Source organism: Pelecanus crispus, chromosome 10 (assembly GCF_030463565.1).
Source record: "Pelecanus crispus isolate bPelCri1 chromosome 10, bPelCri1.pri, whole genome shotgun sequence".
Taxonomy (NCBI): Eukaryota; Metazoa; Chordata; class Aves; order Pelecaniformes; family Pelecanidae; genus Pelecanus; species Pelecanus crispus.
Window position 1 is genome coordinate 34888642 of NC_134652.1, and position 14792 is coordinate 34903433.

The 14792-nt window shown below is 51.5% G+C and overlaps 1 protein-coding gene across 3 annotated transcripts in view; it reads left to right on the forward strand.

Moving 5' to 3' along the window:
* Positions 1-292: 292 nt before the first annotated feature.
* ARID5B (AT-rich interaction domain 5B) overlaps positions 293-14792 on the forward strand; it is a 120719-nt gene continuing 106219 nt past the window's right edge. For 2 of the 3 annotated variants that reach the window (XM_075717849.1, XM_075717851.1), the window contains exons 1-2: positions 467-757; positions 14157-14379. In XM_075717849.1, coding sequence (XP_075573964.1) covers positions 467-757; positions 14157-14379 — 514 coding nt within the window. Of the gene's footprint in view, positions 314-466; positions 758-14156; positions 14380-14792 lie in introns of those variants that run through there. The other variant, XM_075717852.1, reaches the window with a different exon arrangement.

The window sequence follows — 14792 nt, forward strand, 5'->3', positions numbered from 1 at the left end:
ATTTTTGCCGCGCCGGGGCGGGCGGCGGGGGCCCGGCCGGCGTCGGGCGGCGGCGGCGGCGGGGCGCGGCGGGGCGGCGGCGGGGCGGCGGGGCGGGGGGCGGGCGGCGGGGGGGGGCGTCGCCGCGCGCGGCGGGGCGGGGGGCGGCGGCGGCGGCGGGGCGGCGCGGGGGCGGCGGCGGCGGCGGGGGGCGGCGGGCGGCGGGGCCGGCTTCGCCCTGCCAGGACCTGCCGGGCTCCATTCACGCCAACAAGTTTGGGAGAATGTTGAGTTCAATCGCGCCGGAGCCGCGATGGAGCGCAGCGCACTGCAGGTACCGCGCCGCCCCGCGCCGCCCCGCGCGCCCCGCCCCCGCCGCCGCGGAGCCTCCGCGCCGCTGCGCGCCCCCCGCCCGCCTCCCCCCGCTGCCTCCCCGCCCCCCGCCCTCCTGCGCGGCGCTGCGCGGCGCGGCGCGGAGCCGGCGCTGATGCCGCTGCCGTGTTGTTGTTCCCCGCAGTGGGTCGGCGCCCCGTGCGGCTCGCACGGCCCCTACGTCTTCTACAGGGCGTTCCGCTTCCAGCGCCGCGGCGGCGGCCGGGCGCGGGTCCTCTCCCTCGGCGACTTCTTCTTCGTGCGGTGCCGCGCGGAGGAGCCCGCCTGCATCGCGGAGCTGCAGCTGCTCTGGGAGGAGCGCACCAGCCGGCAACTTCTCTCCAGCGCCAAACTTTATTTTCTCCCCGAGGACACCCCCCAGGGCAGGACCAGTGACCATGGCGAGGTGGTAAACGCGGCGCCGGCCCCCCACCCCCCCCAACCCCCTTCCCCGCGCCCGTCCCCACCTGCATGCCCGGGCTCGGCTCCCCCCCCCCCCCCCACCCCCCCCGCGCACCCCACCCCCCCCCGCGCCCCCCTCCCCGCCGTGCGTGGCGGGGCAGCGCGGAGGGGCCGCGCCGTCGGGGCGCTCCGGTGCGCGCTGCCCGGGAACTTGTGCGGGAGGGGAGCGGGGGGGGGGGGGGTGTCGGGGTGCGGGGCTCCCCCCGGCCCGGCGGGAGCGGGGTGCGTGCGGGGCTCGCCCTGCCCTTCTCCGGCTTCGTCAACAACAACAACAACAAAAAAAAAACAAACCCGAAACGCGCAGAAAAGGGGAAAAGAAAAACGTCGGGGTGGTGGTGGGGGGGGATTTCGATATTGTTCGGGGCTTTTTTATTTTTTTTTTAGTATTCGATGTGTTTAAGAGGGCGGAAATTACGAAATGGAGGCTGAGGGAGATCAAAAGCTATTGAGCTGGCAGGGACGTGTTGAATAAAGTGATAAATGACAGGTACGGGAATAATACATTCAAATAACTTGCAGATATGCCTGGGCGTATTTCGGAGCCGCCGCGCGGCCGGCGCCGGCACCCACGGCCGGCACCCACGGCCCCGCACCGCCCCGCACCGCCCCGCACCGCCCCGCACCGCCCCGCAGCCCCGGGATGGGGCCGCGCAGGCTGCGCCCCCCTCCCCGCCCCGGGCCGCTCCCCCCGTCCCCATCCCCGCACCCCCCCCCCCCCCCCGTTATTTGCTTTACAAATGTGTCGCTTCGGCACGGTGCGGGGAAGGATGAGGTGCCCAGAAAGGGCTGCGGGGATGGGGAGGGTCCCCAAGAGGGGCTGGAAGCCAGGCGGGGAGCGGGGGGGGGGCACGAGCGAGGTGTTTTGGGGGAACTTCTTTTGGGGATGGGGGGGGGGGGGTGTAGGTGCAACGCGGGGCGGCTGTCCGCGGGGGCTGCTAGCGGAGGCGTGCGGGGCGGTGGGTGCCGACGTGCCACGCACCCCGACACCCGCGAACGCAGTCGAAACGCGTTTCGGGGCCACCTTCGCTCGCTGCCGCCTCTTCGCTTTAATTTTCTGTGCGTGCCGCTGAGATAAGGGAGCCTTTTCCTAAGAATCAGGGAGATGACAGTGAGCAATGGATGCTCTGAAATTGCCCGTGGTGACTATTTAAAACTGTGCCCGTGTGTGTCTCGTGTGCGTGCGTGTGTGTAAAATGAAAGATATTTGGAAGGGGGGGGGGTGGGGCAAGGGACACAAATCATTTTAATACGCCTTAATGATCAGCTCATGTTACTGTGGTAGGAACATCAGAGAAAATTAATCCTACCATTACGAGTAAAACACTGCTCCGGTACGAGAGTTCTCAGCTGCGTGTACCTTCCTAATAATATGCACAATTTTATTTATTTTTACATGCAAACACCGCTAGTAATTAGCCGTGTGATTATACTTGTGCATTTCATTGGGGCTTTAACTGATGTCATTCTGCATTATTCAACCATACGAAAACAATTTTCAATTAAGATAATGGCACGCCTTGAAATTATGCAAATGCCGGCCGTATTGTGTAGAATAATTATGACAAATGTAAAGCAGGTAAAAAGTTTCCTAATGCAGTTGTGTTTTACACCCCGGTGATGTCATTTCCCCTCTGGCCTAAGTTAGTCATTCATTAGCAGAGTAGCAGCAGCAGCGGCAGCAACAGCAACAGCTCTGAGTGATACTTCTCTGGCAGGGAGCCTACAGAAACCGGCACTGAGAGCCAGGGCCTAGAGAGGGCAACATAACACTCCCATTAAGAAATGTACTTTGTTTTCACTTACTCCATTAACTTGTTTATAGACATCGGAATGATTTTTTTATTATCGATTTTTAATAGCTTGGAACGATCCGAATTCCGCTCGGGGACGCGCAGGCGGCCGAGAGACAAAAGGCTGGGTGCTGGCTGGCGCTCTGCGACGCGCCGGCCGGGGGTGACCGGCTCCATCGGCGCCCAGGGCCGCTCTCTCACCTGAGCGCCCCGCGGTCGCGGCACCTTAAATGCGTGACGTCCATATCTGCCCCCAACGCGGCGGCGGGGCCGCCTCCGGGGTCACAAGGCTTCCTAAACTCCGGGCTGGGCTCCTTCTGCGGGAGGAGATGCAGCTCTCAAGTCAGAGGCGGCTTGTAGCCAGCCAGGGTAGACCTTATTCGTGGCGTGGGACTGCCGAGGGGGTAAAACACCTTCTCTTGCTTTTGGGGAGCGGGGATGCAGCAACCGCTGCTTCAGCACGTGTGGCAAATCGGCGGTGTCCCAGGCGAAGGGGCGCTCCCTGACAGTAAAATTGTTGGCGAGGGGAGCGAGCGGTCGAAAGGCTGCGGGCTTGCGATCGAGCCCACCAGAGATTTAGGCACGGTCGCTAGCAGCTACCTGCGCTAGCGGCATGATTAATAGAAGCAGCTCGCTGCCTGTTTTCCGTAATAGCAGCATTGACACTATGACAATATTCAGCTAGGGGCTGCGAGGAGGGAGAAGCGAGGAGGTATGTAATGCTTCTATTACTCAGAAATTTCTGATGGCGTGTTTTATCTGATTGCCAAATGTTTGAGCTAATCAGCGATAAGTGTAAATATAAGTCTTTTTATAGCTAGCTGAATTCATCATCCAGACTTAAATATAACCCTGACTGCTGCTAAAACCGGATGTTTCCATACGCTGGGCGCCCCAGCAAAGGGCTCAAGCCCAGGTGTGCCTCCGCCGAGGTACCCCTCCCTCCGCCTAAGGCTGAGCATCCCCCTAAGCACAGCGGAGAAGCTCTCCTTCGGCCCCAGAAGCCATCCGGAGATTGCTTCCCGGGGAGTCTCGGTGGACGGCAATCGCGGGGTGGGGTCAGCGGCGCGCAGCAGGTAGGAGCGCTCCCGGCCCCCGATGCTCATCGCGTCCTGGAGCGACGTGCGTGGAGAGGCTGGGACCGGCCCCGGCGCTGGGTGCAGACCGAGCGGTCGCGCTGCGCGGAAGCAGCGGAGGCATTTTTGTGAGAGCGACAGTGCTTTTGGGGACACCGTTAGGTGAGCTAGAAGAGTTTTGCTCTACTTCACTGCAAACTTTGCTGCTGCTTTTAGAACAGGGGCCCAGGTGCGCTGCCTCTGACCTCGCCATCGAGCCCAAAAGCTGCAGCAGGTGCAGCACTGGTCGGAGAGCGGGAGCAGCCTTTCTCCCCCTTCCCTCCAGGAGGGAAGAAGCGGCTGTCCTCTGTTCCTGGGAGGGCCATCATCTAAACGGGGAAAGCGTCTTGTTTTGCCGGAGGAAATCGCCACCTTGCCCTGGTTTTCTCGTCCGCTCCTGGGCCAGCGCGGTCCTGCGTCACCTCCCGCGTGGGAAGGGAAGATGTCTGCGACAGCGAGCGCCTTGCATCGGGCTCAGAGGAGGGTGCTCGGGGGGCTGCGAAGGTCCGGAGGGAGCGGCTGTAAGAGCGCGCTGTCGCGCTCGAAACAGTTTCACGGGGCGTGTGTGCAAAGCAGCCCCCCAGCTTTTCCGACGCCCGACTGTGAGAAGTAGATGCCCGCTGGCCGCCGTCAGAAAGCCCCTGCCCAGTCCCCTCGCACAGCGCCCTGGACCCGCGGTGCTCAGGGGGCGCGAGGTGGGCTCGGCCCCCGAGCCCTGCAGCCCACGGGGTCCTGGCCGAATCCTTCTCCGGCTCATTTACTCCTCTCTGCTGCGAGGGGTAGCGTGGGGCTGTGGCACGACGGACCTTTGCAGAAGCAGTTCTAGAGCAAAATGCTTGTTAGTGCCTTGTATTTTCATGTTTTTAAAGGTGTTGGCATTAATTAGACTGGGCTTAAAAATATGTATCAAAGCCAGCGCTCGTTAAATCCAGGGACGGTATTTTGATGTGATGTGTACGATTCCTAAAAAACCCCAAACAAGCAGCTCATTTATTTGGCGCGGTATGACGCGCCCTGCGTTGCCCTGCGTCGTCGTGAGGGCTGCTTCTGCTGAGGCTGGACTGTCGGTGGGGATCTGCCTTTGGTTCATTCATCTGGAGCTAAGTTTACTACGAACTCATGTTGATTTCATCTCTTCTCCCAAACTGGGGATCTGATGCAATGCTTCTCGCCTTGCAAATAATCCTTACTCATGCAAGTAATTTACATGAGTAAGCGTTGCTCATACAGAGGAGAGAGCTAGTTTCCTGTAATTATTTCCCTAGCAGTATTTTGCATTTTCAGACTAATTGGGGGAAAGGGGGGAAAAAAAAAAAAAAAAGTCATCACTCCATAAATGTATGTCATTTGTAATTGCAGAAGAGATTCTTCCAGAAAGTTAAGGGAGGCGGTGGGTTTGTTCTCTCTTCGTTTTGGGACAGATGCTCATTCCTCAAAAACCTGAGTCGCTTCCGAGGGGCTCTCCGTGTGCAGAGGTCCTACCCCAGCGTGTAAAGGCAGCACAGGCTGGCCCGAGCGCGGGTTCTTACGCCGCTAGTGGTTTATTGCCACCCCCCTTGAAAAATGTGCTACTCCCTTTGCACAGAAATAGATTTTTTTTTTTTTTTTGAGGGAGAGATAGGAATCTGTACGCTCTTATTTGAAATGAGAACGGCCCCGTTTTAGTCTCCACGGTGCGTGCCTCATGCTCGTATCTGTCAACACTGGTAATGACAACACGTTTCAAACATGCAGATTATGATTATTAAAGGGTGCTTTAAAAATCATGCTAATAGCATCAGTCTGCGATGTACACTTGCTCAAATTAATTCAGCTTTGGAAATCAGGCGCACTGTAATAGCAGTGTTAGAGAAATGGCATTTGTCATAAAATATCATGGTTTTGGTAATTGCATATCCACTCTGTATATTTTTATCTCTCTCGCCGCTAGTAGCATATGCTGGCAAAGGAAGGAGAGGGCAATGATATTACTCGGAGAAGCCACATGTTGCTAGCCATTAGCCAGCAATCTGGCGTATCTGGTCACTTAAGGCAGATTCCTTTTTTTCATTATTTTTTAATTTTTTTTCCCCGTTCCCTCCGCTTCCTAGTGCGTTCAGACTGTAAAATACACCCACTGCTCTCCAGAGTTGCTGTTCCCAGTCTGATCAGTGGCACTAAACATTAAACTCTTGTCTTTGGAGAATAATAGGCCTCACATGGTACACCCTCAAGCATGTTGAGATACTGTGCAGGCTGGAAAATAAAAATGTTCTAATTGTGTCTTTTAAATAAGCATAGGAGTGAATTAATTAGACTATATTTTGTCTTTAGTTGCTTAGTTACACAATAGTATTCCTAAGCACAAGTAAGATAAATTGGCTCTTTTTGTGCTGCTTGTCCCTTAATCATAATTACTGTATTGCTCAGGAGAGTAACGCATACGTAGATTTTGCATTTTTAATAATATTCAAACAATATGCGAATGATACAGAAAGTGTGTTCTGATTCAAGCTCTTATATGCTTTTATTCGGGAAGAAGTTCTACTGCTATGGGAGCAATATTTGCATTAGTTGCTCAGAGATGTAGTTCTGGGAAATACATAATTGAAATATTCTTGCAATGCTTGTTCTTGGCCCTTTCATTCGCATTCAAAATAACAATGCCTTAAGTCTCCGAACAGTCATCCACTCTTGATTTAAGAGCTTTTTTTCTTTGTGTGTGTATCTGTGTTTGTGCGTGTGCTGTGTGGGTTCACACCCAGCGTTAACCCTGCAGAGACTAGACGCTCGCGTGATTCATAGTGTCGTATCAAGTTGAGCTTTTTATTTTGTAGCTAAAATGCAGTCAGAAGGTCAGATGAACATCGGCATTTTATGGCATTAATCCAATGACCTTAATGCTTGGCAGGCATCCATGTTTCTATGCGAAGGTGCCAGGGTTACAGATAATAGAAGAGTTTGTTTTCATTTTCTGGATATTTTAATCTTTCTTTGCAAAGCGTAGGCTCAGGTTTGGGGGGCTTGGGGCTGCTCCTGGGGGCCAAAACTTTTAATTTCTTCCTGGGTTGTTGAACGTTAGCTGCTAATGATGGGCAGATTGATACAGATACTGAACAATGGAAGGTTCTGGCAAGAAACCCCCTAGACATGCTCAGTGGATGTATGTGAAAATTGGCTCCATTGTTCTGCTGTATGAAAAGCAAGTAAATTATTTACAGATATTTGCTAATTAAAGCACATATTGTTTTACCAGCACAATAGAACACACTATAACAAAAGACAAAAGAATAAGCTTGCATAATTTAAACCTGCTAATGCAATGTACTCCTTGTTAAGAAAAATGTAATTATGTAATCTACGAGGAAAGCTTTTCGTACAGTCACTGTAGTAGGCAAAATTAGGAATGAATTGCTTGTCAACTTGCCTAAACTAAAACAACTCTTCGAGATCTGTGAGCTATCTGATGGGAAAACATTTTGACTGAAGCCTATTTTCTCTTTGGTCAGAACTTCTATCTGCAATGACAGATATAAATTCAATTTGAACCTCTGCTCGGGAGCGGGAGGAGGGAGGGGAAAAAAAAAAAACCCCACCCCAGAAATGAAGGAGGAGGCTTGCAGTAGAAATGTCAGATCTAGCTGCTCGCAGCCATCCCTCTGTGCGCTCCATTTCCACCCCACTTCTGCCCCAGATGTACCAGTATCCCACAAAGCATCCTACAAAAACGCGGTGCTGCCCTGCCCCAGGACATTTTGCGTGTCTCGCTTTGGAAATACTGAGCCCCGCGGAACAAGCTGCTTGCTAACAGAGGGGAAAGCAAATACCGCAGGACTTCACGTGCTTCACCTAGGTCCTTTATCTTGGTCTCTTCTTTTGGGTTTTGGACCCTGGCAGGCGGGATGAACGCACTGGGACGTAGCGTTCTCCGTTGGCATGAGTTTCAGACAGCTCTGTGCGGCAGTGCTTAGGCTGGGGAAATACCTGTCACCTGAATTTAACGAGATCATTATAACCCTTTAAAGCAATTAGTGAAGGATTAACAGATGAAAGGTTCTGCCTTGGCCTCCTCGAAATTCTCCCGTGTGCCAGGTAAACTCCTGGGCTGTGCACATTTCCATTCTCAAGGCTCTCCCTGTGGGTTCGTGGGTGGAGAGCGGTGGTCTCTGTAGGTCCCTGCACGCTGACATCTCCAGGGAGCATTGCAGGCCCAGACCCCGGCAGTTAGTTCCACTCCGCGCATCCTTCGGGACGCCTCCGTCTCCCCTGGGCTACGGGATGCACGAGGAGACAGTGCTAAATGAGGCACTCGGAGCAGGGAGAGGGGAAAGGAAAGCTGCCCCTGCCCGTGCCAAGCGCTGGAGCCTCTTGTGAGGCTTCCCCATCACTCGGGGATCCCACCTGCAGAACGGGAGCCGTGGTTCCCACCTGGCAGAGCTGTGCCCCGGCTCCCCAGGTCTGCAGCCTGCTTGGAAAGGTTGTACTGGAAGAGCAACATGTAATAAGGGAGTAGATGGCAGGAGAGTCCTTCGTGTGCCTTGGAGGGAGGCTGAACAGGGCAATTCCCGGAGCCAGACCTTTTCTAGTCTGTGATCCTGCAGTCTTAAACCCCGCCATGTATACCCCCAGTCCATAGCGGGCAGCAGGGAGACGGGACCTTCTTCCTCTGGAGAAAGTCTCTGAGAGCAAAGCAGTTCTGTACAGACATTCTCTGCTCCTTTAGGGCTGAATATGGTCCCCGGAGGAAAGCTTGGGTGAAGTGCTGCTTGTAGGAGATGACTCTGGAGACCTGGGTTCAGGTTCTTGAGTGACTTGTGGCAAGTGAATTAGGACTGAATTGAGATGACCTGGTTTCCACCACTGTCCTAGAGCCCTGGTAGCATCTGTATGGCAGAGGAGAGCTCTGGACCATAGACTCTCTGCTAACAGGGCCTTTTGGTTTGACTGGGCTGTCAAGTAAGGGTGATCGTACTTCCCTCAAACACTCAGGTAAATGCATTGCTACGGGAGAGGGGCCTGTTGGCCCGCCTCCGCAACGCAACCTTCCTCTCCTGAAAGGGATCTAGAGCAGGGAACCGGGTTCCAGGGGCGAGAACAGTGTTGTTGTGCAAGGTATGGGAAGGTCCTTTTCACCTAAACTGCAAAAAAAACAAAAAAAACATGGGATGTAAAAAAAGCCCAGAGTTATAGAGGCCTTTATGCCCAAGTGAAATATGCAGTTCTATTATCCTCGGTGAATGCAGTCCGTAAGAGTCGCACTGTATTTTTTGCTCCCGTGGATGAATGTGTTTTCATCGGCAGTGTACTGGGTTGTAAAATATGCATCCCCAGCTATCTACCATGCTAAAGGTCTCAGTAAAAAGGCTTGAAGATGTTTTCTAATGCAAATCATACTGATCAGATAAATGACATGTGGTGTCTTCTGTAATTGTCGGCAAGAGTTTTTACAGTACGTCTCCTGTTTCTCTCTAGGCCACGTATTTGATGTTAGGAGACAGCCAAGCAGGTGTTCGACTCGCTCGTGCCCTCCAGAATTCCTTAAACGACCTCTGGAAGCACTGGAGTGAAAACAGTCTCAGCATGTCAAAATTTTGAGATATATCAGTCGCCGTAATTCTTTTAGGGCTGCCTCGGTGTCTCTAAAATATAAATCTTTCCTAGTTATTGGCAATGAGTGAGGAGTTGTGACGTACCATATGCGGGCGTGCAATCAAGATGTACGACCTCCCTGTGCTACCCTGTGACTCCCTGCCTTGTAAGAGTTAATATTTCTTCTAAAAAATAATTATCTGCTTTAAACTATTCTAACTACCTGACCTCTTTCCCTGAATGTAAGTATTTCAACCATCTGCTGAGTCAGGCAATATAGCATTCTGTGCTTTCGGGAGGCTGTGATGGTTGCTTAGACAACAGTGACATAATATTTAAGCATAACGGCTCTCGAGAAGATACTGTCCCCTTCTCCCTGGACGATTTCTCTGAAAATGCAAATCCGATAAGCTCTTAAAAAACAAGAGAGGGATGAGAAGGGTTTGTATCACCATCTTTCTTAACCATCTCCCCATTTCCCACTTGATAGGTGAAAGTATCGTACTTTGCTCAGGAGTCTTGTAAGATGTGCTAAAATTATAGGCTAGCTAGATACCCGCTTTTATAGAAACAGAAGAAAAAGTGCCTCTTTTTATAGTCAGTACTTATTTTGAGATTTAGACAACTTTGTGGCTGGGAAGAGCGTTGCTATTGGTTGGTCAGTGTCCGAAAAGGCACATCCGAGATAAATCTCATTCCTGAGCAGAGCTGAAATGGGCACTGGCTGTTTCCTCCTGCAAAGCTCATCTTGCTGTAGCAGGAAAAAACTGCAATTAAAGACTTAACCACGCAATGGAGACCTCATAAACATATCACTTCAGAGCATAGCTAATACACGATGAGTTGATTTTTGTATAGATATAGGTATATGCACTGTATGCGACGTGGGTGGTTTTTCATGTTTACACAGAGATATAATTATGAGTGACATGAAGGTTATACAGCAGATTTCTTTAATCTTCTAAAGGTTTGTTAGTCATGTGTCACCGTGTACCTGCTTTTTATTTATTCAACTTCTGTATTCCTTTGTCATCTCATTGAAAGGGTTTCTCTAGAAGGGCTGTGGCAGGAGGTGCGCAGCAGTTGGCACCGAATGGTTACGGGGGCTCCGCCAGCTGGCAGAGCCCTGCAGGTCCCAAAGCAACTTTTGCTGTGATGCAGGGCTCCGAGACGTTTTTTGCTTAACAAAAAAGGGGAGGGACCCTTTTGTCACCTGCGGCTCCAAAAAGATAATAACCCCCCCGCCCCCACCGCTCAGCAGTTTGGGTCTGAGCGCTCGGAAAGGTGCCTTAAGGATGTGTGAAAGCTTGGCAAGGTGCGTCGAAACCCCAGAGCTGATGAAATAGTTGGGGGACCTCTGGCCGGCGCTGGGGCAGATGACCTCCTGTGTTAGCAAGCTGCCAAGGTGTGGGCAAGGCGGCCTCGCTGGAAGCTGCCCGGGGCTCAGGCTCCTCAGAAAGAAGGGGCTGAAGGTGCCCGCCATGTTGTGCTGCTCGACAGCGCTTGTATGGCGAGGTGAAAACATCTCTGGAGATGCAGCCCCTCGCTGGCGGCATCGGCGTTGGCAGCGGCGCTCGAAGGAGGACCGCGGTCCTGCCCGTGACCGCTGTGGTGTGCGGGGAGTCGGGGAGGACGTGGCCGGTTGTCTCCAAATTGGGCCGAAAACGAGCAAGAGCTCAAAAACCGAGCAGTGAGAGAGAGCAGGTCTACGCAGTCCCACTGTGTGCCGGGCAGGGCGACCCAAGGCAGGCCCTGAAATACGTGGGGTAATTTTTCCGTTTTCTGGCTACAAGCGAACTCGTCCGTGTTTCCCCGGTGCGGCCGTGGGGATCGCTGGCGGGACCAGGGGAGGACGCGAGGCCGGTGCTGGTGCGGGGACGGCCGGGCGCTCCCGGGAGCGGCGCTGCCCGGCCTCCCTCACGAGGGGCTCGTCCTGTGGCTGTCACCTCTGCATGCCAGGCCTGGCCCCGCTTCCTTCGGGGCGACCCCAAAACCCCACAGCGGTGTCTTTGATGTTAGGAACAGCGCTGGCTTTTGGGGGTTTGACGGCAGCGGGGCTGCAGTTACAGCAGGCCCGAGGTGGGCCCTCTCGGCCCGACAGCCATGGGGCGGGCGCTGCCATTGCTCGCCGGTGGCACAGGGCCCGGCCTAGCAGCCCTGAGCGTGAGGCCTGCAGTCAGCCGCCCTCCTCAGGCGATCCCAGCCCATTTGGGGGCCAGCCTGGCGCTCTTTGGGATGTGGCTGCGGCAGGGGTGATGGGGACCGGGTGTTCTTGGGGACACAGCTGCTGCAGGGGTGACGGGGCAACCCCGACAAGGGGCCATCGCCTCGCACCACCTGCGTGGTGGGGTTTTGGCCCACAACCTCTGTCATGGCATAGTGACAGCCTGGGTTTTTTTTTTTTTACATTTTATATTCATGCACCCCACTTGTGTGCTCAGCCCCTCTGTAGTGCCATTCTGGGCACCCCTTTGCACCGCGGCGGCTGTATTTGGAGCCCCAGTGCCGTTTTGTGAAGGGCTGAGGCAAGCGCATGATGGTCTTTTTGCAGGGTCTTTACCTGGCCCCTCACATCAGCGTGGGGATGCTAATCACCGCGTGTTTTCACGGCCACGGCCGTGCCGCTGCCACAGAAAGCATATGGCTGGCGTGTGCTCTCCCCTGCCCCCCAAAAGCCACCTCTCCCCCTGCTCCTGCCTCTGCGGTTCCCCCTCCATGGCAGCCTGGGCAGAGCCGGTGAGTGCGCCAGCATCGCTTCACCCTTGTTACAGTAGGGTTTCTTTTTTTTTTTTTCCCCCCCTTCCTTTTTTTTTCTCCTTGTGTACACATCATGTGCGTGTGTGCGAAGGTTGTATTCTCGAAAACAAGTTTATTCATTGATGATGTAATAGTGATTGTACTTTTCTTTTGGTTAATAAATTGTCTGCTCAGCTTACTTTGTATGCCAGCCAAAATTAGTCATACCAGTTCTTGGAAAGGATATGAAGAAACTAGTAATTGAAATCATAATCATTTGATCATGAGAGCTATTTGGAAAATAATATTTTAACCAAAACCATGTCTGATCTCCAAGTCAGGTTTTTTTTTTTTTTAAAACTGCTGCTAAGTAGATTGCTCTAGTGTTGAGTATTAGAAATTGTGTAGTAGCTGGTGATGGTATTCAACATCCTAAAAGAGGACTTTATCTAGAAATTGCTGAGCCTGTCTGCAGGCAGGCTGATATTTATATATACATGCATTATTTTTTTTCCATCCTGACATTTAATAATCACCATGTAAAATCTATATATGCATATACTGTGTATATAGCAACTACAGCTTTTTTATTTCAGTGGATGGTGTAATGAAATTGGGTGAAACCATCCATTGAAATTGTACTTTGTAGCACCCAACGCTTGTTTACAAAGTATTGACGTTTGTCATAAACAGAGATTTAAAACATCACTGTTACTGTTTGTTGTTCCGTGGAAGCTCTTATGCTGTGCAATGATAAAGGAAAAGATTTTATTACAAGCTTGCTTAGCATATAAGCATGCTGTTCATTTCTGACCAAATATTTGTTATTGCACTAAATGTAACGAAGGTGCCTGCTTATAAAACAATTTTGTATTATGTAAGGGAGAGTGGAATATCAGATCTGCTTTTTTACTAGAGATACTTCAGGGTTTGTATTGTGCGTAACTTATCACAATAAAGCTTTTTTTTTTTTCCCCCTATTGAGCAGTATTTTATTTCCTGAGGAATGTGTTCAGTGGAAAAAAAAACACACACAGAGAGAATCAATTGTGCTTTTCTCTTTGTTTAATAACTCAAAGAATTTCTCTCCCCTTTGCAAATACTTGTGTTTATTTGAGAGAAAAAATGGATTCTGGTTTATTTGTTTCAAGAACCTGTAGCCTTATTTAGTGCTAGAAATGTGCGGTGTGCAAGGTGTGGCATGCAGCCAGCTCTCATTACAACATAAATTATTTCTGCTGTTTTAACTAAAAAATCTGGAGTGTATCTTGCTGGATATGTGTGTATGTTTGTTTGTTTATTTTTTGAGGCTTTCTTGAGCCCTTGCTCACTGGAGTCAGCTATAAAACATTCTGCTTATTCATCATGACTGAGAGGAGTTGATTGTTTCCTGGAAGGATAAAATTCAGCAATTAGAGCTGTTTAATTCGAGTATATGTTCTGGAGGCTAAACTAAGTTTAAGTGCTTTTCTTAGAATGTATGTTTAAGAAGGGAAAAAAAATTACAGTTCTGATCTTGCAAAAGGTTTTAAGAAACATGAGAATGTGCAAGTTTCTTTTGGTGGGAAGCACATAACATTTATGTAGTATTTCTTTTGGGATTACATCACAGTTTTATTTAATTTTTAGGACAAAAGTTAAATTCAATATTTGTGTATAAGCCAAGGGAAAATGTACCATAAACACAGGAATTTTCTGGTGAGTCAGAGTTCCAAGAATCTGAGATTTACTTAGTCCATTTATTTCAGGACTAGCTATAACCATTAGTCATCCAGCCATGAATTTTTACATTTGCAGCTAATTGCACCTAAAAAACAAACTTTCCCTCAAGGCTTTGGGTTATACAGAATGTGATTTGGCAACCTGCATTTCAAATGCCTTTTAGGATCGTTGCACCGGTCCTAGAAATTGTCTTTAGATCATGTGTATTTGCTTCGAGTAAACAACTAGTATTTCCACTTAGGTGGCAGGAGGAATAAATTAAGTACTAGCTATTCTGTATTACAGAAAAATTAATCTGCCAACAGCAAGATAGGCTTTTCCAGTAGCCTATGGGGGGGTGGTGTTACAGGTTTATCAGTCATCGTGGAGCCCCGCGTGACGTCTCGTATTCTCATTTGACCACTTCTTGCAGGATGAAGTTATTGCTGTTTCAGAGAAAGTTACTGTGAAGCTTGAGGACTTGGCAAAATGGGCACAGTCCGATTTCTCCAAGTGGAAGTGTGGTTTCCGGGCTGAGCCGGTCAAGCCGATGGATGTGGGGAAGAATGGGCAGGAGGCCTTGACAAGATACAGACAATCCACGCTCAACAGCGGCTTGAACTTCAAAGACATCCTGAAGGAAAAGGCTGACCTTGGTGAGTATCCCTTACTTTCTCCTGTGGGGAGGGGCCCGTGGGTGAGCGACTTTCGAAGGCGGATGAGCCTGATCCTGCCAAGTCGTCGCCAATTCCCAAGGTATGTCTGTGCTTCGGGCGGAGGTGTGGTGGTGAGGTACCCGAACGGGATGGGTGGTGGTGGTGGTGAGCTCATCGCAGGCTCCTTCAAGATTAGCGTGGGGTAACTCTGTGATACCTGTCTGCTCCGTAGACATGTCCCTGAGCACTAAGGCTCAAACCATGAAGTAATTGTCAAGGGCTCTCCCTGGCCGGGGGGTCAGGTCAGAGCTGTGCGTCGTGGGGAGAGGAGCCTGACACATCTTCCTGAGGCCCCTTCCGACAGGCAGGGGAGAGCAAAGGCCTTTCACCTCTCGCGTCCCACCTTCTGAAAG